Source organism: Gekko japonicus, unplaced genomic scaffold, assembly GCF_001447785.1.
Source record: "Gekko japonicus isolate JY-2015 unplaced genomic scaffold, Gekko_japonicus_V1.1 scaffold839, whole genome shotgun sequence".
Taxonomy (NCBI): domain Eukaryota; kingdom Metazoa; phylum Chordata; class Lepidosauria; order Squamata; family Gekkonidae; genus Gekko; species Gekko japonicus.
In genome coordinates this window covers 125,092-146,484 of record NW_015173698.1, presented here as the reverse complement: position 1 = coordinate 146,484, position 21,393 = coordinate 125,092, and the positions used below count along the sequence as shown (strand labels likewise).

The 21,393-nt window shown below is 43.0% G+C and overlaps 1 protein-coding gene across 3 annotated transcripts in view; it reads left to right on the top strand.

Annotated features, from left to right (window-relative positions):
- The first annotated feature begins 9,354 nt into the window (after positions 1 to 9,354).
- Positions 9,355 to 21,393, top strand: part of WDR37 (WD repeat domain 37) — a 63,485-nt gene continuing 51,446 nt past the window's right edge. For 2 of the 3 annotated variants that reach the window (XM_015423205.1, XM_015423203.1), the window contains exons 1-2: positions 9,355 to 9,576; positions 21,036 to 21,212. In XM_015423205.1, coding sequence (XP_015278691.1) covers positions 21,075 to 21,212 — 138 coding nt within the window. In that variant the 5' untranslated portion in view covers positions 9,355 to 9,576; positions 21,036 to 21,074. Of the gene's footprint in view, positions 9,577 to 17,524; positions 17,537 to 21,035; positions 21,213 to 21,393 lie in introns of those variants that run through there. The other variant, XM_015423204.1, reaches the window with a different exon arrangement.

Here is a 21,393-nt window from a genome sequence, read left to right as displayed (position 1 = left end):
GGGGAGCATTGGAGCTAGGGCTGCCAGCCTACAGGTAGGGCCTGGAGATCTTGAATCAGGACTGCTCCTCAGGCTACAGAGATCAGTTCCCCTGGGGAAAGTGGCTGTTTGGAGTGTGGACTGTGGCAGTTTATAGCCAATAAGGTGTGTCTTAACAGGATCAGGTTCAAGGTTTTGGTACTAACCTTCAAGGCCCTAAACGGTCTGGGACCAACGTATCTTTGGGACCACCTCTCCTGGTATACCCCCAAAGAGCATTATGCTCAGGAGAGAAAAACCTGCTGGTGATCCCTGGCTGGAAAGACATCTGGCTGTCCTCAACCAGAGCCAGGGCTTTTTTGGCTCTGGCCCCAACCTGGTGGAATGCTCTACCTAATGATATCTGCTTAATGACACCTAATGCAGTTCCGCAGGGCCTGTAAGGTAGAGGTGTTCCGCCACTGCCAGGCCTACTTATTGTCAGATTTATTGTCAGCCTATGGTTGAGGACAACAACCGTTTTCCACCCTGTCTGCCCCTCCCCTTTTTCTCACCTCCCTCCCCCCAGGGTAAAGAAAAATTACTTCATTTTAGAGCCATCTGATATTGTTATACTGTCTACCTGCTTATTGTTACTGTTTTAACTGTTTTTAATTGACGTGAATGTACTTTTACAATTGTCGTACACTGCCCTGAGCCTTGTTTTGCAGGGGAGGGCAGTTTATAAGTGGAACAAGGAGAAGCACCTGCGTGGCACATAGGAGCTGTGGGCTGAAATAAACTCTAACCTCTGGCTGATGCTAGTGAGCTGCTGGTGCTGCTAGCTTATGGTTGCTCAAGAGAAGAAACATATATACCAAAATTTCAAGGTGTAGAGAGCATAGCGATTGCACCAATCACCATAGCAACCCTGCTGCAACACACCGATTGTGGACGTGCCTGGCAGACCGCAGGCTGCATGCTAATGATGGCCCTTGTCTGCATTCTATGGAAGCTGCTAACCAGTGCATCCTCATGTGGCCAGGCCCCCTTATACTAACCTACACTTATCTTTCAGATTTCTATAATCCCAGTCCTATTACATTGCTTATTAGAATTCTCATCTAGGTTGCCAACCTCCAGGTGGGGTCTGCAGATATCCCAGAATTAAAACTGATCTCCAGAAAAGGGCTCATTTAGAGAGTGGACTCTATGGCATTATGGACTCTATGGCATTATGCTCCACTGAGGTCCCTCTCCTCCCCAAATCTCCAGGAATTTCCCAACCCGGAGTTGTTGACCCTAGTCTCATCCTATTGATTGCATTGAATCTCAGTCAAAAAGGCAGACTATGAATGAAGTAAATGAATAAATAAATACTGTGGCCTACACAAATAACAGAGAGGGGGGAATATAAGGAACACAGCTCCCCTCTCCTCTGTAGGGTATAGTGTGCCACAACTAGTAAGATCCCTGGCACAAGCATAGTTCAGGGAGCATCCCCCTGCAGTCTGGACTGAGGAGTTTCCAGCCTTTGCTAAGCAAAGGAAATACAGTAAGGCAGTGAGAAGGGAACATACAACTGCACATTCCCAGCAGGGAGAAGCACCTGTGTGGCATATAGGAGCCATGGGCTGAAATACGACAATAGGTACATGTTGGCAAGAACGCATAGCTCATCTCTTAGGCAGCAACAACATAATCAGTAGCAGCATAGGAGGAAGAGGCCAGATTAAAACCCATAAATCACACACTCACTAGCAGTCCTCTACCCATGCACCCAGCAGGGCACACAGTTAACAGACAGCGCAGGGGATTAGGAGTCCCCCAGGAACCTTTGTGTAGAAACCAACCATTTATACCAGGGCAGGGAAGATTGCAGAGAAAGGCATGGAAATGTAGAGGCATAGCATATCCCAGTGGTGGCGAACCTTTGGCACGGGTGCCAGGGGTGGCACTCAGAGCCCTCTCTGTGGGCATGCGTGCCATTGCCCCAGCCAGGCCCAGACCATCATTAAAGTGTTGAATTCTCTGCCAAATAATTTAAAGTAAATGAAAGCATTTGGGATTGCTTTCCTTACTTTGTTTGGATCATCTTAAGTTAAAGTATGAGTTGTTTTTTCTAAAGTAAAATCTCAGTATTCAGGTTAAATTGCCGTGTTGGCACTTTGTGATAAATAAGTGGGTTTTGGGTCGCAGTTTGGGCACTCGGTCTCTAAAAGGTTCACCATCACAAGCATATCCCAATCCCCAGCTTCAGGTTGTATAGCATGCAGCTGCCAGGCTGTTGACTAGGCTTCCCAAGTCTCCCCGGGGGGGCAGGAAAACCCCCGCCCCAGAGGCCCGTTACCTGCCGCCGGCGGATCGGGCCCCGGGGGAAACCCCACCCCTGCGTGCGTGTCACCAGGAAGTGACGTTATGACGCCGGGCACACTGGGGGCGGGGCCACGGTCATCCGAGGGAAAACTCTACTTGTCAGGGATGCTAGGCTGATCCTAGATGGCCTGTATGCCCCCTTCCAACTCTATGATTCTGTGATTCTATATCCGTACTTAATTTCCAGCAGATGATTCATCTTGGCTCCTGCCAAGCACCAGAGACAATGGGAGATCTATTTCTCATTGTTAGTGGAGAAAGGCTTCTCACACCTGCCTTGCTTTATTCCAAGGAAACTGAACATCGCCCCACCTCAAAGCCTCAAGGAGGAGGCCCCACAGCTTCTTGGGGCAACTTTTGTGTTATTTTTCTCTGTAGAGGGCCATGTGTTTTCACAGCTGGATTAAAGGCAGATACCCACACTCACAGGGTGCCAGGCACAGGGAGTGCTGGAGTCAGGGGCACCTTTCACCACGCTTGAGGGCAACAAGCTATGCAACTGTTGAAATCCTGTTGAAATAAATGGGACCAAGTTTATTTGGCAACATCATTCTTGCATGGCCAAATACTAGGTTACTGTTCTTTCATTTTTATTTTCAGCAAAACGTACAACACTGGCAGGCATTCAGCAAGCAGTGTGCCTTTGAATGACTGAGATATTATTGATATCATTAAAAAATAGTCAGGCATCATAAGATTAGTAAATGTGAAACCCAGGTCAACACAAATTTTACATCCTGTTAGATGGGAGGGATGAATTGTACATGCAAACTGTGCATCTCATCATGAAGTGGGCTATGAATGCAATACAAAATAGAGCATTCAGAATGGATAGCTGCTCTTGACCCCTCCTCCCTGTTTGTGTTATGTGTGTTGCATGTTTCTATGCTTTTGATGAACTGTTTTAATATTTTATATATACTGTATTTCAAATGTTGTTTAACACCTGAAATATTTTACTGTTAAAGGTAAAGGTTCCCTTGCTCGAAAGCCAGTCGAATCCGACTCTAGGGTTGCGGTGCTCATCTCCGTTTCAAAGCCGAAGAGCCAGCGCTGTCCGAAGATGTTTCCGTGGTCATGTGGCCGGCATGACTAAACACCAAGGCGCACGGAACGCTGTTACCTTCCCACCAAAGTGGTACCTATTTATCTACTTGCAATTTCTTGCTTTCAAACTACTAGTTTGGCAGGAGCTGGAACTAGAGACAGGAGCTCATCCTGTCTTGCTGCACCCGGGTCTTGAACTGCTGAACTACTGACCTTCCACAGCCTGCAGTTCAGCGTCTTAACCACTTGAGTCACCGCTCAATGTTTTAATATTTTGATGTTGGCTTCCTTGGGGATCCTATGTAGGTAAAAAAGCAGCATAGATTTTTTTTAAAAAAAATAAATCAACAGGAGGAGATGCTGAAGCCATGTGCCATTTGGTCTGGGGCTGGTCCTGTGAAAATGGATGACATAATGAATGAAATAGAAAATGCCATAGTATCTCATAAAGAGACATTTTGCAATTCTGTTTGATGTGTACGTGCATGGTAAAATGTCAACTGTACTCAGAGGCAGAATAATGTGGCTTTGGCTTGCTTTTCTGAGCGCTCTCGTTCAATGAAAAAGAAATCTCTTCTTTCTCAGATTTTCTGGCTTGCCAGTTTGGAAGCTGTCATTAGCAATGCACAGTAGCCACTAGGGGGTCTGATGCAACCTTATAAGCTGCAGATTTGGGTGGCCAGCCCTGTTGGTCTGAAGCAACAGAGCCAAGTTTGTGCCTGCACACGGAAGCTTATACCCAGAATTAAACTTTATTAGTCTTAAAGGTGCTACTGGACTCAAACTTTGTTTTGTAAGCTGGCATTTATTTTATTTTTTATTTATTGTTATTTCATTTATGTTATTTATAGTCTGCCCTTTTCACTGAGACTCAAGGAGGATTATACAGAGTAAGTCAATATGATCAATGGCGGTGGCATCCAACAAGCCGTGCAACAGGGTCTGGACTGCAGAAAATCTGAAAAGAAGCAGAAATCCAGTACAGAACTGAAACAAAGCATAAATATTCAAATGTGACCCACCAAAGGGTGCAGGAACTACCCAGCAGGAAGACACTTTCAGCAACACACAATACACAGCAGTATAGGCCACAATTCCTATCCCTTTAGCAAAGCATTATTCTGAACCATTTCCTTAAAATACAGCCCTATTATCTGTGTTAAAAAGCCTTCCTTAAATAATTTAGCTTTGCATAATTTGGGATCTCTAGTTATTAGCAGCAGATCTTCCATCTGAAATTCAACTTGTCCTATTGTCAGAGTTGGTGTGGGGCAGGGCTCCTGCACTATTAATCACAACAGCAGACGTGTATCTTGCTCAGAGAGAGCAGCTTTCCTGGGGCTTCCACTGGTCTGCCATCAAGGCACGGATCAGATCCAAACCAGCTTAGCTTCCATAGTGTTGCAGCACCTAGTTTTCTCCAGATCACTGGAAGCATGAAGAGGATTTCAGCCAGGGCAGTTGCTTCTGGAACTGCAGCACAAGTACAGAAGAACCTGCTTTGTTTTATCTATGAAACACAGGATTCCAGTCCCAGTACTGAATGTGGAAGCCCTGCACCAGAATAACCAATGCTATATTTTGACACTAACTACTCGATTCTATGCATATTGATTGAAAAATAAACCCCACTGAGGATGTCTGTATTGGCAGATGCTGTATCTGGCTGCTTCAGAGGAAGAGAACATAAGAACATAAGAAACACACAGTTGGATCAGACCAATGGTCCATCTTGTCTAGCATCCTGCCTCACACAGTGGCCAACCAGTTCCTCTGGACAGCCAACAATAGGGCATAAAGTCCAAGGCCTTCCCCTAATGTCGCCTCCTGGCTCTGGGATCCAGAGGCTTAGTGCAACCACAAGTCCTTTGGCCTAGCTTGGACCTACAGTCTTTTGACTCCTCCAGCGGCCATTCTGTCTATTTGACATGTATTTTCCCTGTCTATCTGTTGCATCTTAATCCTGTTTCCTCCGTGGGACTCAGGGCAGCATACATTATTCTCTCTCCCTCATTTTAACCTCACAACAACCCTGAAAGTATGTGACCAGCCCAGTCATCAGGCCAATTTCATGGTAGAGTGAAGTCTTCTTAAGCCCTGGTTTCTCAGGTCTCTCACTCTCACCACTACAACACACTGGCTCCTTGCTAGAGAATATGATGCAACAGGACCACAGAAGAGTCTCTAGCTGTCCAGCATTACTGTCCTGAATCTCAGAATGGCCTTAATGTCTGTGTGGTTTCAAACCATGCCTCCTGCTATTCTAGTCAGCCACCACACACAAACACCACAAACACTGATTGCTGCATTTTCTGTGTATTTGTGGACCCTTGGTCACAGAAGATCGTCTACATTATAGTCTATGCTGCCCTTCTGTACACAGAGCTCAGAAATAAATTCATTTTAAAAGATTGTAAAAGATATAAATTTGTTTCCAGTGGTGGAGAAACTAATTTTCTTTTTCTCTGATTCAGACCGGTAGGTTTCTTATAAAGTGGCAGAGTTTCCCTTGGCGCTGCAGCCAAGAAAAAATGGGTAGAGCTCTGTCTAAAGGCTGAAATACTTTATTTGTACATACGGAACGTGCTTATTTGTTTTTAAGGTGTTTTTATGTGCTGTAAACATTGTTATTGTTTTTAATGTAGTTTGTCTGTGGTACCTTTTGTGCATTCTGACTGTAAAGGCCTTTGACTCTGTGCAATAAATGCTACCTTGCACTTTGCTGTGTGTAAATTTGACCAAGCTAATGGCTCGGTGGGTAAGAGGCCTGAGATGGGAAAGAGGCTTGAAATGTGTTCGAGTTCCACTTTGAGGTGACCCCTACAAGAAAAAGGATTTCTAGAAAGAGGAAGAGCACCGGCATTACATGATGAGGGTGCCATGTTCAGTCCCTGGCATCTTCAGCTAAAGGATGGCAGGTAGCAGGTAATGGAAATGGCTCTTCTCTGCCCAAGACCCTGGAGAGCTATTGCCAGTAATACTGAGCTAGGTGGACCAGTGGTGTGACTCCGCATCGGGTGTCTTATGGAACAGCTGTACTGTTTCTGTTGCTAGCTTTTAGCAGTTGTGTAACAGGAACCTCTCTTCTTGTGCACTATGCACATTGATGATGACACATAAATACAAACTGTGCTGTACTTCTTTGAAAAATATTACACCGGAGTCCAAAGCCTCCCTCTGTTTTGATCTCCCCAAAATCTGGTTCCTCTACATAGTTGGGCACGCCCGAGCCTGTTGTTTTCGATGGCTGTGGGCATGCCTGAGTCTGACTACACAAAGGATCAGACTGTGCTGTGGGCAGCCTTTAACAACTAACTTTATTTCATTCTCCGCTCCTTACCCATAAAATGGGAACGCTAATTATCTCACATGACTCTAACTGAAAGACCTGCTTGCAAAGATGGCTGAATCACGAACCATTAACAAACTAAGCAAAGCACACATGGCCCTGTGTCACATGCTCATAAAAACTCTCAAGGGATGCTCCCTATTGTGACAATGGAAGTCAAAGATGAACTTCTGCGTAAACTTTCAGAGCTTTTTTGAGTAATTAAATTTATGTCAATAAGACTGTTTTGGGATAGGTAGGTGTATATAGTGCTACCTGTCAGGCTACCTAGTTCAGTATTATGTACTGTGACTGGCAGTGCCTCTCCGAGGCAGGTCTTGGCTAACTACTGCTTTCTGTAGAGATAAATTACAGATGCCAACAGACGGAAGGGGGAACTGTGATGGACAGAAGGCTGTCCCACCCCTGAAGGAGAAATCAGGCTTTTACCTTTTAGCCACTAGGTTGGATCCTAACACCCACCCACACCAGCCTAGCCTTTCCCAAGAGTCGGACTAAACGGCACCAGGTCTGCTCATTGCCAGAGATAGGCCTATCCACTGCATACTCTGTTCTCTTTCAGCAGTAGAGCCAAACTGCTCTGCCACACTACCAAGCACAGAGCTCCAGATAAGTCAAAAGAGAGATCTGGCTGGGGCTCATTAATTTAGAGAGTAGTTTCAATTTTTTAAATACTTCCAAGGATAACCAGGCTTTTACTGACTAGCCACTAGATTGGGTCCTCTCTCTCACACAGGATCCCGTCCACACCAGCCTGCCCTTTCCTAAAAGTCAGACTAAATGGCACCAGGTCTGCTCATTGCCAGAGACAGGCCTAACCACTGGGCACTCTATTCTCTCTCAGAAATAAGAGCCAAAACACTCTGCCACACAACCACACAGAGTGCCCTTCATTTTGTTTGCTCTTCTCCTGAGCCAGAAGGGAGCTCTCCTTGCTCTCTCCCAGAGGCAGAACTGAACTCAACCCCTGCTGTGCTTCCCTCCAACATCCCACCCCCTTTTCAAAGGTGATTGGATTTTGTTGTCGCACTTCTATAGGCTCCAGTGGCTGTTTATGCCCAGGACCTGTGCCAGTTCTACTTGTGCATCACAAAATTGGCCTCACAGCAATGAACCCAAAGGCTATACACTTGCTACCTTTAGAATACCTGGTAACTGAAGGGAAGGTTTACAGTTTAAAATAAACCTGGTTCCCCCAAAAGCAAAGTAGGCTGTGTGGGTCCCCCCAGTTGACAGAAACAGCCTGTGACAGGAACCTTCTGTAGGCAGCGCACCTGCATGCGTGATCCATGTGCATTGTACACTTGATTTTGTATTTTTCGTGTTGTGGTCCACTCATGTACAGCTGAGCATGTGATTTAAACCCCACATTTATTCAGGTACTGGTCCCAGGTTTCATTTGTAAAATGAACACACGTTGGCTTTTTCTTACAAACAGATGTATGCTAATAGCATTCAGTTCTCACATCTGTTTGTGAACTCTTTTATTATGCTGTAAGCTAACTTGCTGCTACTCACAGGTCTTACCAATTGCCCTCATCCAGTGTTAGCTATATTTATTGCTCTGTTACTTATGCATCTTGACTCTAATTAGCCCTTCCTGGCTGACCCTCCTCAACCTCTACCTATATGTAATGGTTGGTGACTTCTGTTTCAGTGTACCTGAAGAAGTATACATGCACACAAAAGCTTATACCCAGAACAAAACTTTTTGGTTTTAAAGGTGCCACTGGACTCAAACTTTGTTCAAGATGTACGTGCATCCACTGTAACTTGTGCACAGGGCTAGTGTTTCCCCTCTGGTCGACCTCCTGATGGCACCTGGGTTTTGGCCACTGTGTGACAGAGTGTTGGACTGGATGGGCCATTGGCCTGATCCAACATGGCTTCTCTTATGTTCACAAACAGACTTCAAAGGTAGAAAACGCTGGATTAGAATCTATTAACAAGTTCTAGGTTTTAACTGTGACCTAGAATTCCTCACTCACCATAGGTGGTATCTTGCGTATCTCACCCTATAATTACTTAAGCTATACCTCTGTAAATTCATAAGGTCTCTTATTTTGCCATAGATTTTGTATTATTCCTACTTAACCTATTTTAACTATACCGTTTCCCCGAAAATAAGACACTGTCTTATATTTATTTTTTCTCCAGAAGACACACTAGGGCTTATACCACAAATGCATAGAAATCCTGCTAGGGCTTATTTTTGGGGTAGGTCTTATTTTCGGGGAAACAGGGTAGTTGGGAGTGCCCTGTGGGGCCGCCCCCCCTTTCGGATCCTGTTTTAAACCGCCCCCTCTTTGAAACTTCCACCCACCCTCCGCCTTTCTGCGTCATTGTAACAGATGGACACCTCATGGATCTCTTGAAAGGAGCTCTGACTCATGAAGGCTGATTCTGGGATTCATTTTGCTAGTCTTCAAACGACCGTTTCCGTTTAAAAACCACCACCGAATCCACGAAGGCTTCAGTCCCTCCTGGCCGCCTCGATGTCACGTGACGCACGCGAAGCCGCTATCTTTCCTTTCGGCTCCTAACGGTGACCTCTGCCTAGCCGCTCGCCCCGGCTTCTCTCTATGGTAGCTCGCTGTGGGGGAGCTTCCGCTGGGAACCGGAAGTGGTCTTGAGGTGCTTTCGGGCGAGCGGTTTTCGTGCCTTCCAGCTCCCGCTCGGAGCGAGACCGGCCGGTGCTGCCTGCGGCGGCTTCTGCCTTCTTTGCTTGTTCTTCCCCCCGCTCCTCCCCTTGTCTCCGTCCGCCCTTCTCCGCTCGGCTGCCCCCCCCTTAACCTTCCCCCATCCCTCTTTGTGCTCCGGGGCCGCCTCTCAGCTGGACGTCACAGGTGAGCGCGGGGGTCTTCGGTTGCCCCCCCCTTCCCGCCATCTTCCTGTCTTGTGAGGGAGAATTACGAGCCTGTAAATCGGTGTCCCCGGGCGGGAGGGTGCGTGGAGAGAGTCCAGGGCGCGGGGAGGAGACGCAGGCACGGAAAGGGGCCACCTTGGGGCTTTTGGAAAGGGAGCAGCTGAGCAGGGCGGTTCGGATTGGGGGCGGGGGGGAGGAAGGCAAGGAATTGGGGAGTGATGATATGCAATAAGTGTCCGAATTGCTTTTCTCTATGTCTTTGTGTTAATTATGTCCCCCCCACACCTTGAATGTCCGTGGGCCAGGCATCTCTCATGAATGTCATACACGCGATCTGAACGGATAGCTGATGTGAAGAAAGTTCGGAGGAGGCAAGCGTGTGTTTGATATAAATCAGTATTGAGCCAGCCGTTTCGGATTAGGCAGGCTTGCTTTCCCGGCAGTCTCCTTCAGAAAAAAACATCCTGGAAGTCTACGGAGGTGTTAATTAATCCTTTAAGGAACTTGTTCCACGAAGAAACGAGAGAACCAGGGTAATTAGTGCAAAGAAAAGTTGCCAATTAGCTTCAAGCCTGCAGGGCTGCCATGCACTTGTAACCTCTGAATACACATTCTTTCTGCTATGGTAATAAAAAAGATCCCTAACTTTCACAGCTTGGGAAATGTGGGGGTGTGTTCTGGAGGCTTTGTGGAGGATTTTTCTGCCTGGTTAAATATTAAAATGAAGAGACTGTTGTTGTGGTTGCTTTTTCTTTCTAAAAATGATAAGCAGCAGCGCTCCACCTTCTGAGGTAGACAGTACGGCATATGATCAATATTATTTTCCCCTTATTGCACATGAGATCTGGGAGATAGTGATTTGCCTAAGACCAGTTGGGGATTTCATGGCAAGTGCAATATCAGACTAGTATCTTCCTGGTTAATTGCTCAGACTCCTACCCAATATGCCACAGTAGCTGTGGCTGGCACTTTGATCTCCTGGTGTGACAATTTTCCTAGAACAAGTTGCTAGTGCTAATTGCTTAAAGGAAGCAGCCTCACCAGTGTATGTAGAATAAATTTTCTCCATGTTGAGAGATGGTACATTCTGGCTATCAGGCTTGGCTTGGCAGCAGCATTGGGCTTGTGAAGGAAATTTACTTAAGCAAGGTTACAATACATTTCAGTTCTGCTTTTTACTGAACAGTGGTAGCGTGCCAGCTCATCATGAATATGTACCTAGGATTTGTTGCATGACTGTATAGGAACCTCTGAGTATAAACGTGAAGCTGCCACATATAAGCCAACATAGTTTTTACATGATTTCTTTACTGACCATGTGATAGAATGTTCAGGATCGGTTTAGTGCTGCTGGGTTGAAATGGCAAGTGATGCTTGTGTTCTCCAGGTTGCAGAACTGACAGGTGTTAATTTAGATTATATATGTGATGTTTTTCTTCTTTGTGTATGAGCAGTTTTCAGTGGGCACCATTGACCATTCTGTCACCGGCAACTTGTGCTTTTTTTTGTACCTGCAGAACCTTCATTGGATAAAGTTCAGTGCTCTGCTTGACACATGCCTTACAGTTTAGAAGCTGGTGGTTTATTTTTGTCATTTATAGTCCATCATTCTTGCACAGACTTAGTCACTGGTGCTTTGAGTAGCTGATTAGTTCTGGGAATTTCGAAAAAGAATACATTTGTATTCATATAAGTGGCTGTCAGCCAGTGACTGAAGTAAGCCTTCTCATCATTTGCTGTTACCAGGAAAGCACAGCAGTACTTTCTAAATCCCTTGTTTATTCTAGTGCAGGTCATTGTGTATTCATATTAATAAGCAGCATCCATTTTTGAAGAACAGCAGAAATGTTGTGGGGGGGGGCATTTATAGAGCCCAGAGGTTAACTTACAAATATGCTCAAGGGACTCTGAAGATCTCCATAAAACCATTTTCAGGATACCTCTTCAGGGCTCCAGTTTCCATTACTTAGGTCTGTTAATGCATTATGAATATTTCATCCCACAAATACCTACCCTGACCCTAACTATCATGGTGGGGCAGAGCTTTCGGAAGCCAGCATAGTCGTCCTCCAATTACAGATGTGGAGGGGGAGTGAACAAAGGTTGTTGGGTGCAGCAGCAGCCAAGCTGAAAGACAGTAAGAGAACTAAGGGTTTGTGTTTTTTTGGGGGAAAACCCACAACTGGAAATCATGATAAAACCTCCAGGCAACCTGGTATCTGGATTTGTTGAGCCTTGGCCTAAGTAGTATTTTTATGTGGTTAATCTTGGCGTTAGTTTTAAAATTCATTGAATTAGCCACAAAGATTGGATAACATGGAAATTATGCATCATTCCCATTACAGAATAGGACTTTTTGTAATGAGGATGCAAATAAGAGAACTTTCATTTTGAGTTGAAGCTTTTATTAGCTAGAACTTTATCCAATGCTTTTAAAGTGACTTGTATCACAATGAGAGGAACTTTGTTAATGGAGTAAGTACACAGGTAAATAGCTGAAGACACGTTAAGTTGATGGAGATCAGATGTAGAGTTAAAGCACATACGCTGGCCAAATGTACTTAATGCTAAGGAGTGCATAATGGTCGTACAGGTAGCTGGTTCTGTGGACAAAGATCAGTAGGGCTTTTGAAAGACCCAGGTGACTAAGTAACATCAGCAGCAATTGAAAATCCAGTCAACAAAATTACTTGTTGAAAATAATAATATAAACCAGCTCGACACATGAGTTGTGATCTAGAGCACATGCATTTTGTGCATGTTCATTACTGCTAGCCCATATAGCAGCCTTCTCCCAATCAGGATTCTCTATTCAATTGTTTATGGAAATCCTGCAGCATGTATGTCATGCATCTTGGAGTACATGTCTGAATGTCATGTACCGTAAGGTACAGACTCATAATTATGGTGATAGGAGGCAGAGGCATGGTCCTTTGTGTCATCTTTCACTTAGTGGATTAGTGTACATTGTTGTAGGACCACTGGTATTACTTAAGGTTCAACCTACTTTCATTCGCTGATAAAACCATTTCAGCTTTGAAGTCGGTTGGCGTGCATCCACCAGTCTTCTCACAACACATCCTATTTCCATCTCTTTCCTCGGTCTGGGGAGCAGGGAAGAAAAGAGATCTGCTCAGTATGAAGAACTGCCTTGCTGTTTGTCTGAATTGTCACCAGTGATGTTAGCCATCAAACTTTCTATCAAGATACTGTAAATTTTGTTTACCTATTTAACAATTTCTACCTCAGATCCAAATAAAAGATGCTTAAATGGAAGTTGTGCTTTCAACTATAAAATTTGTTTCCTGCCCAGTGATGTGGGTTTTCTGGGGAATTTGAATCAGAAACACTTTCTGATTCATATTTAAATAATGTTAACAAAAGAAAGCAAATACACCTTGTGCGAGCCCAGACCATGTGCAGGTACTGGGGGTTTGTCCATGTTTCATACCCCACATTTAGCCCATTCAACATGATTGATTTGCAGCACACCAGCCCAGACAGATTGTATTATTTATTTAGCTTGCATATGTTCTGCCTTTTTCACTGAGACTCAAGGCAGATTTTTCCACAGCACTAGAAAATGTTTGGCCCCACATCATAGAATCGTAGAGTTGGAAGGGACCTCCAGGGTCATCTAGTCCAACGCCTTGCACAATGCAGGAAATTCACAAATACTTCCCCCCACACCACCAGTGACTGCTGTTCCGCACCCAGATAACGACAAAAAATCTCCAGGATCTCCAGCCAAACTGGTCTGAAGAAAAATTGCTTCCTTTAATTTTTTTTTTTAAATTTTTTTTCAACAAGAGAAAAAGAAATAGACAAACACTAGGCTTCTCGGCCTTTTGGCTAAGATCAAGTGAAAAATTGCTTCCTGACCCCAACTTGGCAATCAGCATTTCCCTGGGTGTGTAAGAAAGGGCCACAAGAACTAAGCACTGAGGCAGCCTTTCCTGCCCTCCCTCTCATGATCTGCCTAAGCACACAGAAACAGCATCACTGATCCTACCCTTCCTCCAAGGAACTTGCTGTTCTCAGATGGTTTCTTTTCACCGTAACTTTGTGACATAGGTTTGGCTTGGGTGTGTGCGCCTGTTGGAAAGTCAGTAGGAAAGCTGAGCACTTATATGAGTTCAGGTCTTTCCACCCTGAGTCTGACTGTCTTTTGAGGAGTAAACTGAAATATTGTTTTACCTGCTTAATATGAACATGCTATGGAAATTCATATTAATACTTCAGTGTCAATGTCAAATAGGCTAGGCACACCGGTTCCACTAATTCTCTTAGTGTTGTTTAGATTTATACATTTTGTTTCTGCTGAATAATCACAATTCCTATTTGATATGGGAATGCTCTGTTAACCACTTTTGGAAATGCTGTATAACATTTCACAATGGGAATTCACTGTTCTTCTAAAATATCTCACTAGGACTGTCATAATGATGTCATAATGCTAAATTCATACAGTCAGTACTAAAATTGCAGCATTGTTTGCCTAGTCCCTGCCTGCAGAACACTTTGTCTGCAGTAAAGTCAGTCTTGCACTGTGCCAGCCCTGACTAGTTTTACCTATGGCACCATGTTATGCAGTTATATCACATAATGTGGGAAGGGCTCCCTTAGAAAGTCAGCGGAAGCTATAGATATCAGTCTCACTTTGCCCACTTGCAGCAGAAGACTAATTAATATGAATGATACCATTACAGAAGGTTGTGCTTTTAAATGGTTACAAAAGCCCAATTTTCCTATGTCAGTTTTGTCAGGGTTAATATTTTGCAGCTTTTTAGCAAAGAGAGAGAGGCTATTTTACAAAAATTCAACTTAATTCTTATAATAAATAAAGCAATGCATGTTTTGTTTTTTATTAACTAAATCCCTTTTAAGTGATATCTCAAGCCTACAAGAATCTTCACAGGATTGTAATTTTTGCTGTAATGTGTCATTGGGGATAGGTTTAGGTTTTTTGCCACACTTGTATTTTAGTTTCTTTAGTTGTATTTTAGTTTTCCCCAAGCAGCAAGATTATGGGAGCAAAGGGACCTAGTTGCTTATGAGACACCTTTGGGTAGCGAAGGGCGGGGTATAAATCCTATCTCCTCCTCCTCCTCTTCTTATAGAAGAAAAACACATGGATTAACTGAATTGGAATTTAGGCCCAGTTCTCACTGAGATGATAGGTCTGTATCTTCATTGTACCGTATTAGTCTGTTGATTGGAGGCTTCTCCATACCACCCCCCAATCCCTGTAGCTAGAAAGCTAAGCACCAGGGAGAAAAAGTTTCAGAGGGTTTTGTCTTCTGAGACAGCATTTTATATTGGAGGCCCCATCTACAGTCTGAAGTGGTACAATTGAGGTGTAGATGTAGACCTTGGGCCCATCACAATCTCCCAGCCTAGCCCGCTTCATGAAGTTATTGCGAGGATTGAGAGTGGAGAGCCATGTGATGAGCTGCTTTGGGTCCTGATTACGGAGAAAAGCAGAATGTAAAATAAAAATTTTAAAAGGCACAACACCTTGTCTCACAAATACTTATTTGCTATTTTTGTGTGTATTCTTTTAACAGTGAAATTTTGGAATGTTAGGTGCTTTTCATCAGTTTAGGGAAGTTGCCTGTCAATACTTTACTTGCTTTCAGAGTTTCTGCCCTCAAAAAACCCTTTCCACGTTGGCAAGTTGCAGAGAATTCTTGGCTGCAGTTCTGTCATGTCCTGCTCTCACCAGACCAGTTGGGCATCATTTCTCTCTTTTGTTCTACTTTAAGGGGAAGTATATGCCTCGGAGCACCTTTTATATCAGGTTTCCCCCCCACACACACACACACCATTTTTGAGCCTGTGGGCACATTTGAAATTTTGAGAGAGGGCGGAGAGTGCCTCCCCAGGAGGCAGAGCCAAACCCAAGATGGCTTCTGCATGAAGAGGAGCCAAACAGAATACCTCTCTCCTTACACCTCCTGAGAAGAAGGAAAGCCTGAATTGGGAATGGAATGGCATGTTGACATAGGAAAGCCCAGGTGCTTACCAGTCCTCCTCATCCTCCAATGGAAAAACCTTTGCATTTGAATGAAGGCAACCAATAACAAGCCATTGCAGGCCCCACCCACTTTCAGAAAAGCTCCGTGGGTACCAAGGGAGGTACTGGTGGACACCAGCCACCCACGGGCACCAGGTTGAGGAACCCTGTCTTATCTGTGGTCAGAGATAAAGGCGGTCATGACAAGTTAACTGGTCATTCATTAAAGTTTGTCCATCATTACTGTTTTTTTTTGAGCAACCTCTAATAATGCATTTCTCAGTGCCTGTAGTACAAACCACTGCTCTTCTTCGTAGTCTTGTGCTGCTGCTAGAAGTTAAATTTCACAGTTGATATTGGACTAGAGCTGAAAGGAAGATGTTTTTGAGTTTCCTAACCTCTCACTGAGTTGCATCATTTCATTTCCTTTTTGAAAGTCTTCCTTTGTAGTAAGAGTACTTAACTGTGCTTAAAATCTGCATTCAGAATTAAGCTGCAGTAGAATGGAAATGGGTGGAGATTTTGTTGAGGCATTTATATCCGATTTACCCTCCTCTCTCCTCTAATCTGTAAGCCATTTTAAATGAACAAATGAAGAAGCATACAGCTTTAGTCATTCCTTCCACATCCTGACACTTCCTGAAATGCTAAAATGGTCTCTTTGCCTTTCAGAGGCATATAGTCCCTGGGGATTTTTTCCCCTTCCGTTACACAACCTGTCTTGATTGTTAAACATCAGAAAAGCAAGCAAATAAGAATGCCAGCTGTTGCTGGAATAGGTGATTTATCAGGGAGATTGTAACATCATTGCTTCAACTTTGATGTTGATTACTCTCGTTTCATTTTAGCGCATTACTGCAAAAACAGCAATTTGTTTTACATTTATGTCTTTTCAAAATGTAATATGATACATTGCCTAAAGCTAGGTTTCATGCATGTCATTACGCTTATATAACATATGAAATATGTTCTCAGATAAATTGGAATAACTGTATTCAAAAATGTATAACCAGTTAATTTTTCATTAGTGTCGTGTGGAACATGGCATTTTTCTTCCACCTTGTGCATGTAGACTTGTTAGCATGTAAGCTTTTTGTGGTAAATGGTTTTTCTCTCTCTTGTGGACCATAATAAAACGTTGCTTATGTATGTGCCAGAGATCCTTCAGCAGATTAGATGTAGATACTCAAATGTGTTGTTACTACTGGCACAATAGATATAGACATAGTCACATTGCAGGAGTAAGCTTCATTGAATAGACCTGTGTAAGATTCTGAGTAGACCTGTGTAAGACGCTGAGGAGGTAGATTGGACTTGACCACTTCAGATTGCAGGTAGAGGATCAGTTTTGGAAAATTGCTCTGCGTTGGTTTTTCACCAGTAAAGGAAGCAAAGGAAGAAAGTAGAATTTTCCCCTGGTTGTGCTCACTTTTTGCATGGAATTTTATTTATGTAAAGGAGCATTCAAAGCCAGAATTCCTCACCTACAGCCTGGAGTAGTACAGTCAATTCTACTGTTTTGGGGCTTTGCCAGGCCTCATTCTAAAATAATTCTGCTGATGTTAAGAGCACATCCTTAGTATAATTGCCACTGAAATAAGTGAAATTTGCTTTCAAGTAAGTATACTGATGGGGTGTTGTAAGTGTACATAGCTACTTTTGAGTTCTTGAATCTGTAAAGTGAGGAGAATAATTGCAAACAGCAAAATGTATATTGTGCAGTTTCTCACTTATGCATTTCATGTGACCCTTAGTTTGCACAAAAACAAGAGGATTAATGTATAGGTGGCTGTTTTTGCATGCTTCAAGTATAATTAACTTTAAAATGTGAAAGTCTTTTCGACTGGTTTTTGTATTGTTTTACTAATCATCATTTAATATGGTTTTCATAGGATTTTTAACATGACACTGATATACTGGACAGGTAATTTCCATTGCTTTTGAAAACCTAATCCAATAGAGTAAATCCAGGTAATTGACAGAAATGAGCATCTGTGTATCTCCTTGTAGCATCATTTTGCCAAGGACATATTACATTAATTCCACGGTTTTTTTTGTGGTGAAATGTGCTATTGATTCTGACGAAAATAAAAATCACTTTTTACGTTTTGGAGAAGTGATTTACGTCTAAAATTCTTGAAAGGGTGGTAGTGTTTTCCTTTACATTTTCAAACATTGCCTCTTCTTTTTTTTCCTGAAAAAAAAGGGCAAAGGCTTCCATTTTCCTAGTGAAGTGGCTTGTGGGTAGATTTAAACTAATGCCAAACACATTCAGGGCTGCTTTGCACATGATGTTTCCCCTGCACTAGCTTTCTGATGTGCGTTTTTAACAACTTGCACATTCCCTGTGGCTTCACATATGATAATGTATGTGTTGCTTCTACACGGACTCCTAGTGTGGGAGAAATGTCATGTGCCAGCTGTCCCTTGGAGACTGATCCTGCTTGTTATATCTCTCCTTCTTTCCTGTGCATTTGCTTGCTTGCCGCTGCTTCCAGTGTAAGATATATCTTTCTGCAAGATCTCGGGAAGGCTTGCATGTGATGTGTGCGTTTCCCTAAATGATGCATGAATTTTCGATTTGTGCCGGTGCATGAAAATGTGCAAGAGAATATTTTAGAATAATGAAACGCAGAATGATGATGTCCAGCTGACTAAACCGTTAGTATTTTGTGAACGAATCACTTTTCTCTAGTTCTCAAGTTCTGTTCATTTTAGGTTTCAACAATGTTTAAATGCGTTTTGCCTTCTCCAGTTTTTAACGTTGTATTTTTATTTTTTATTTATCCCTGAGGAGCTCAGGGTGGCATACATCTTATTCTCGCCGGCTGCCCTAGTGCGGTGCGTTAGGTTGCGCTAGAGTGACAGACGCAACACAACTTCAGTTTGTGTTTTTGTCTAAACCATTATTTAAAAAACCCAATTAGGCGTGTATTTTGTGTGTGTTGTGTATAGTACCCGCCGATGGATGGCTTCAGGGGTGCCTTTCAGTTCCCATGAGCAGAAGAGCAACTAGGGGTTGGATCCAAAGGGGCCCTTCTGTTCATGTGAACTGAAAGGCAATTTTGAAACCAGCTGTAGGCACGATACAAAAATGCAAGCCCAACTGGTGTCTTTAAAAAACTATGAGTTAGACAAAAAAACAGAAACTGAAGTTGCTCCGTGTCTGTCACTCTCGCTCAACCTAACCCTACTCCATTGGGCCTGCTGATGAGAATGAAATGGGTAGGAGAACCACGTGCCTCACAGATAATAGGAGATGGAAATATTTTAGATAGCAAGTGCTTACGTTATTTCTTCCCACATTTTGAGTCTGAGCTTGTGTCACGTTAACGGTAGCTCCTGCTTTCTTTTTGCAGTGCTCAGAAAGAATAGCAGAGGGCTCTTAACCGGGCAGGCAGTTACTCCCTTGATGCTGCAAAATGACTTAAATAATTAGTAAAAGAGCAGATGAATGTTTGTGTAGGGAACACAGTGCAAATTGTGGATATAATAGATGCTTAGGATTATGATGATGGCGGAGTTAACAGAGAATGGTGGGAATGCAGTTTTCTGGTTCCTCAGAGGAGAAGCTTTAGAACCATAACTGAGGAGAGTTCAGTGGAAGTATTTTAGTAATATCTAGTGGAGCTAGCACAGGGGGGATCCTAGGTCTAAAGCACATTTGTTCCCATGAAGTGAGCATAGTTTACTTTGCATGAGGTGATTCTTCTCATAAGAGACTTCTCCCAAAAGTGCCATGACTTGAAGTGTTTGGTAGCCTTTTGGAAACAGCAGTTGGCTGGTAGACTGGCAACAGAAGCCGCTTCAGGTATTTGGGAAAAAATGACCTTTGCTCATATTTGTGCATCTGCAGCCCTTTAATTATTGTGAGTGAACAAAGCCCAGTTGACTTTTTCTGTATTGATTTCAGGAACCACATTTCTCCTTTAAATGTCTTTGGAAACTTGGATTTGTCCCTTGACAGTATATTTCATAATCTAAGGGTTTTAAAAAAGCCCTCTAACTCTTATTAGTTAAAACTGGCAGCCTCGTTCCTAGTTGACTTTAAAGCCTTTTTGGGCAGTCAGAGCCCGCACCCTATTAGGGATTATCATTCACTTATTTAAAAACCTACTCAAACTTCTTTCCTTTCTTTATATGTACTGTCAAATGCTGGATCTGTTTCTTGGCCCCTCGTTACAATTCTGGAACTTGATTCTGGGAATTACTGTTGCTTTCTGTCCATATGAGCGGGCAGCCTTTTGACCTTAACTTTAAAACAGTGGCATCAGCGTAGTTCCCATGATGGGTAAAATTAAGGCCATCTCCTGAAGAAGGAGATCTTGGTTACGTGGCTTTTAATTGATCAAATAGGCATTTGTACAAAACAACCATTTTGAACAAAAAGCCGCCTTTTCTATATGGTGCAAGTGCGTATATAGCAGTAGGCACACCGCAACAGAAGAGGTCTTGTCTTCTCTGTTGTTCGAAGATGCCACTTCTAAGATGGTGTCTGTCTCCTGCTGCCTTTGTAAGTACTTGGTGAATTGGAGTTACTTTTTAAATCATTTGAAAGGTTTCTAATCAATTTTTTTTTCGTGTAGGGTAAGCAAACACTAACTCTAGTGAACATGGGTGTTGGAAAACTATTTGGGAATACTGCTGATTAAATGGGCTCAGGTATGTGAGTCTTGGGTGCGATGCGTTTTCTTGACTGTTTTTCAACAAATGTGGTCTCTTATTCAGGGGAGAAAAATGGTTCATGCATGGTGACAGTGGTTGAAGTCTACTGTCTGGTAATTTAGATGTACTTCAAACTAGTTTTATAATAGTAAGGTCTGAGGTTGCAAAGCATTAATGTGGAAGAAGAAGAGTGTAAAAGAAATTAAATTGGCAAATTGTTTTTCACTGCATAGATAGAATCAGGTACTGAAAGATCACGCAATCCGTGAATGAACACATTCTGGAATATTAAACCAAGCAATCTTTAGATGTTTGGTTATAAACAGTTCACCTTGCATTGTCCTTCAAACATCATCTTCCTGTATTTCCAGCTGGGTTTGACTCTGCATGTGTTACAATGGGTGTTTGGTTGTTTCCTAGAAGCATATCAGGATGTTCACTGGGTTTGGAAAACACTTAGTAGGAATAAAGGGGATTAAATTGTTTATTGAACATTTTTGCTAGTTAGCAATTAATGGTGGACAATGTAATAATTCTGCTGTTTTAAAGTGCATTCATTTGCAATTAAAAACAATATCTGGTTTGCTTATAGAATGAATTACAGTGCTAATCTTAATTCAAAGCAGATTTTTTTTTTCCTGGAAAGCCCTAAAATAATTCAAGAACTCATTAGGCCTAAATGTTTCCATTCCAGTTAACAATTCTAAGAGTATCTTGTTATATAAGCCAAATGGTGATATTTAATACTTGGTTTTTAGTTTGTTTTAGGAGCTTCTGGGAAGTTATTTTTTGAAGTAATGCCCACAGAAAGTGGAAGTTGTGCCACTGCACGCCAAGCAAAGCAGAAACGCAAATCTCACAGTCTCTCGATACGAAGAACCAACAGTTCTGAGCAAGAGCGGTCAGGATTGCAGAGAGAGATGCTGGAAGGCCAGGTAAATTTGACTGGACTGGAGAGTGTTCCTTGTCTTGCAAACAAGGTTTCTTTATTATTATATCAGGTCAGGTTACGTTACATTACCTTGATAACGTTCTGTCAAGCAATATGACTAATTCCATATGGCCAGGAGGGTTTTTTTGTGTGTGTGTGTGTGTGTGGATGCCGCATGGAAGAGC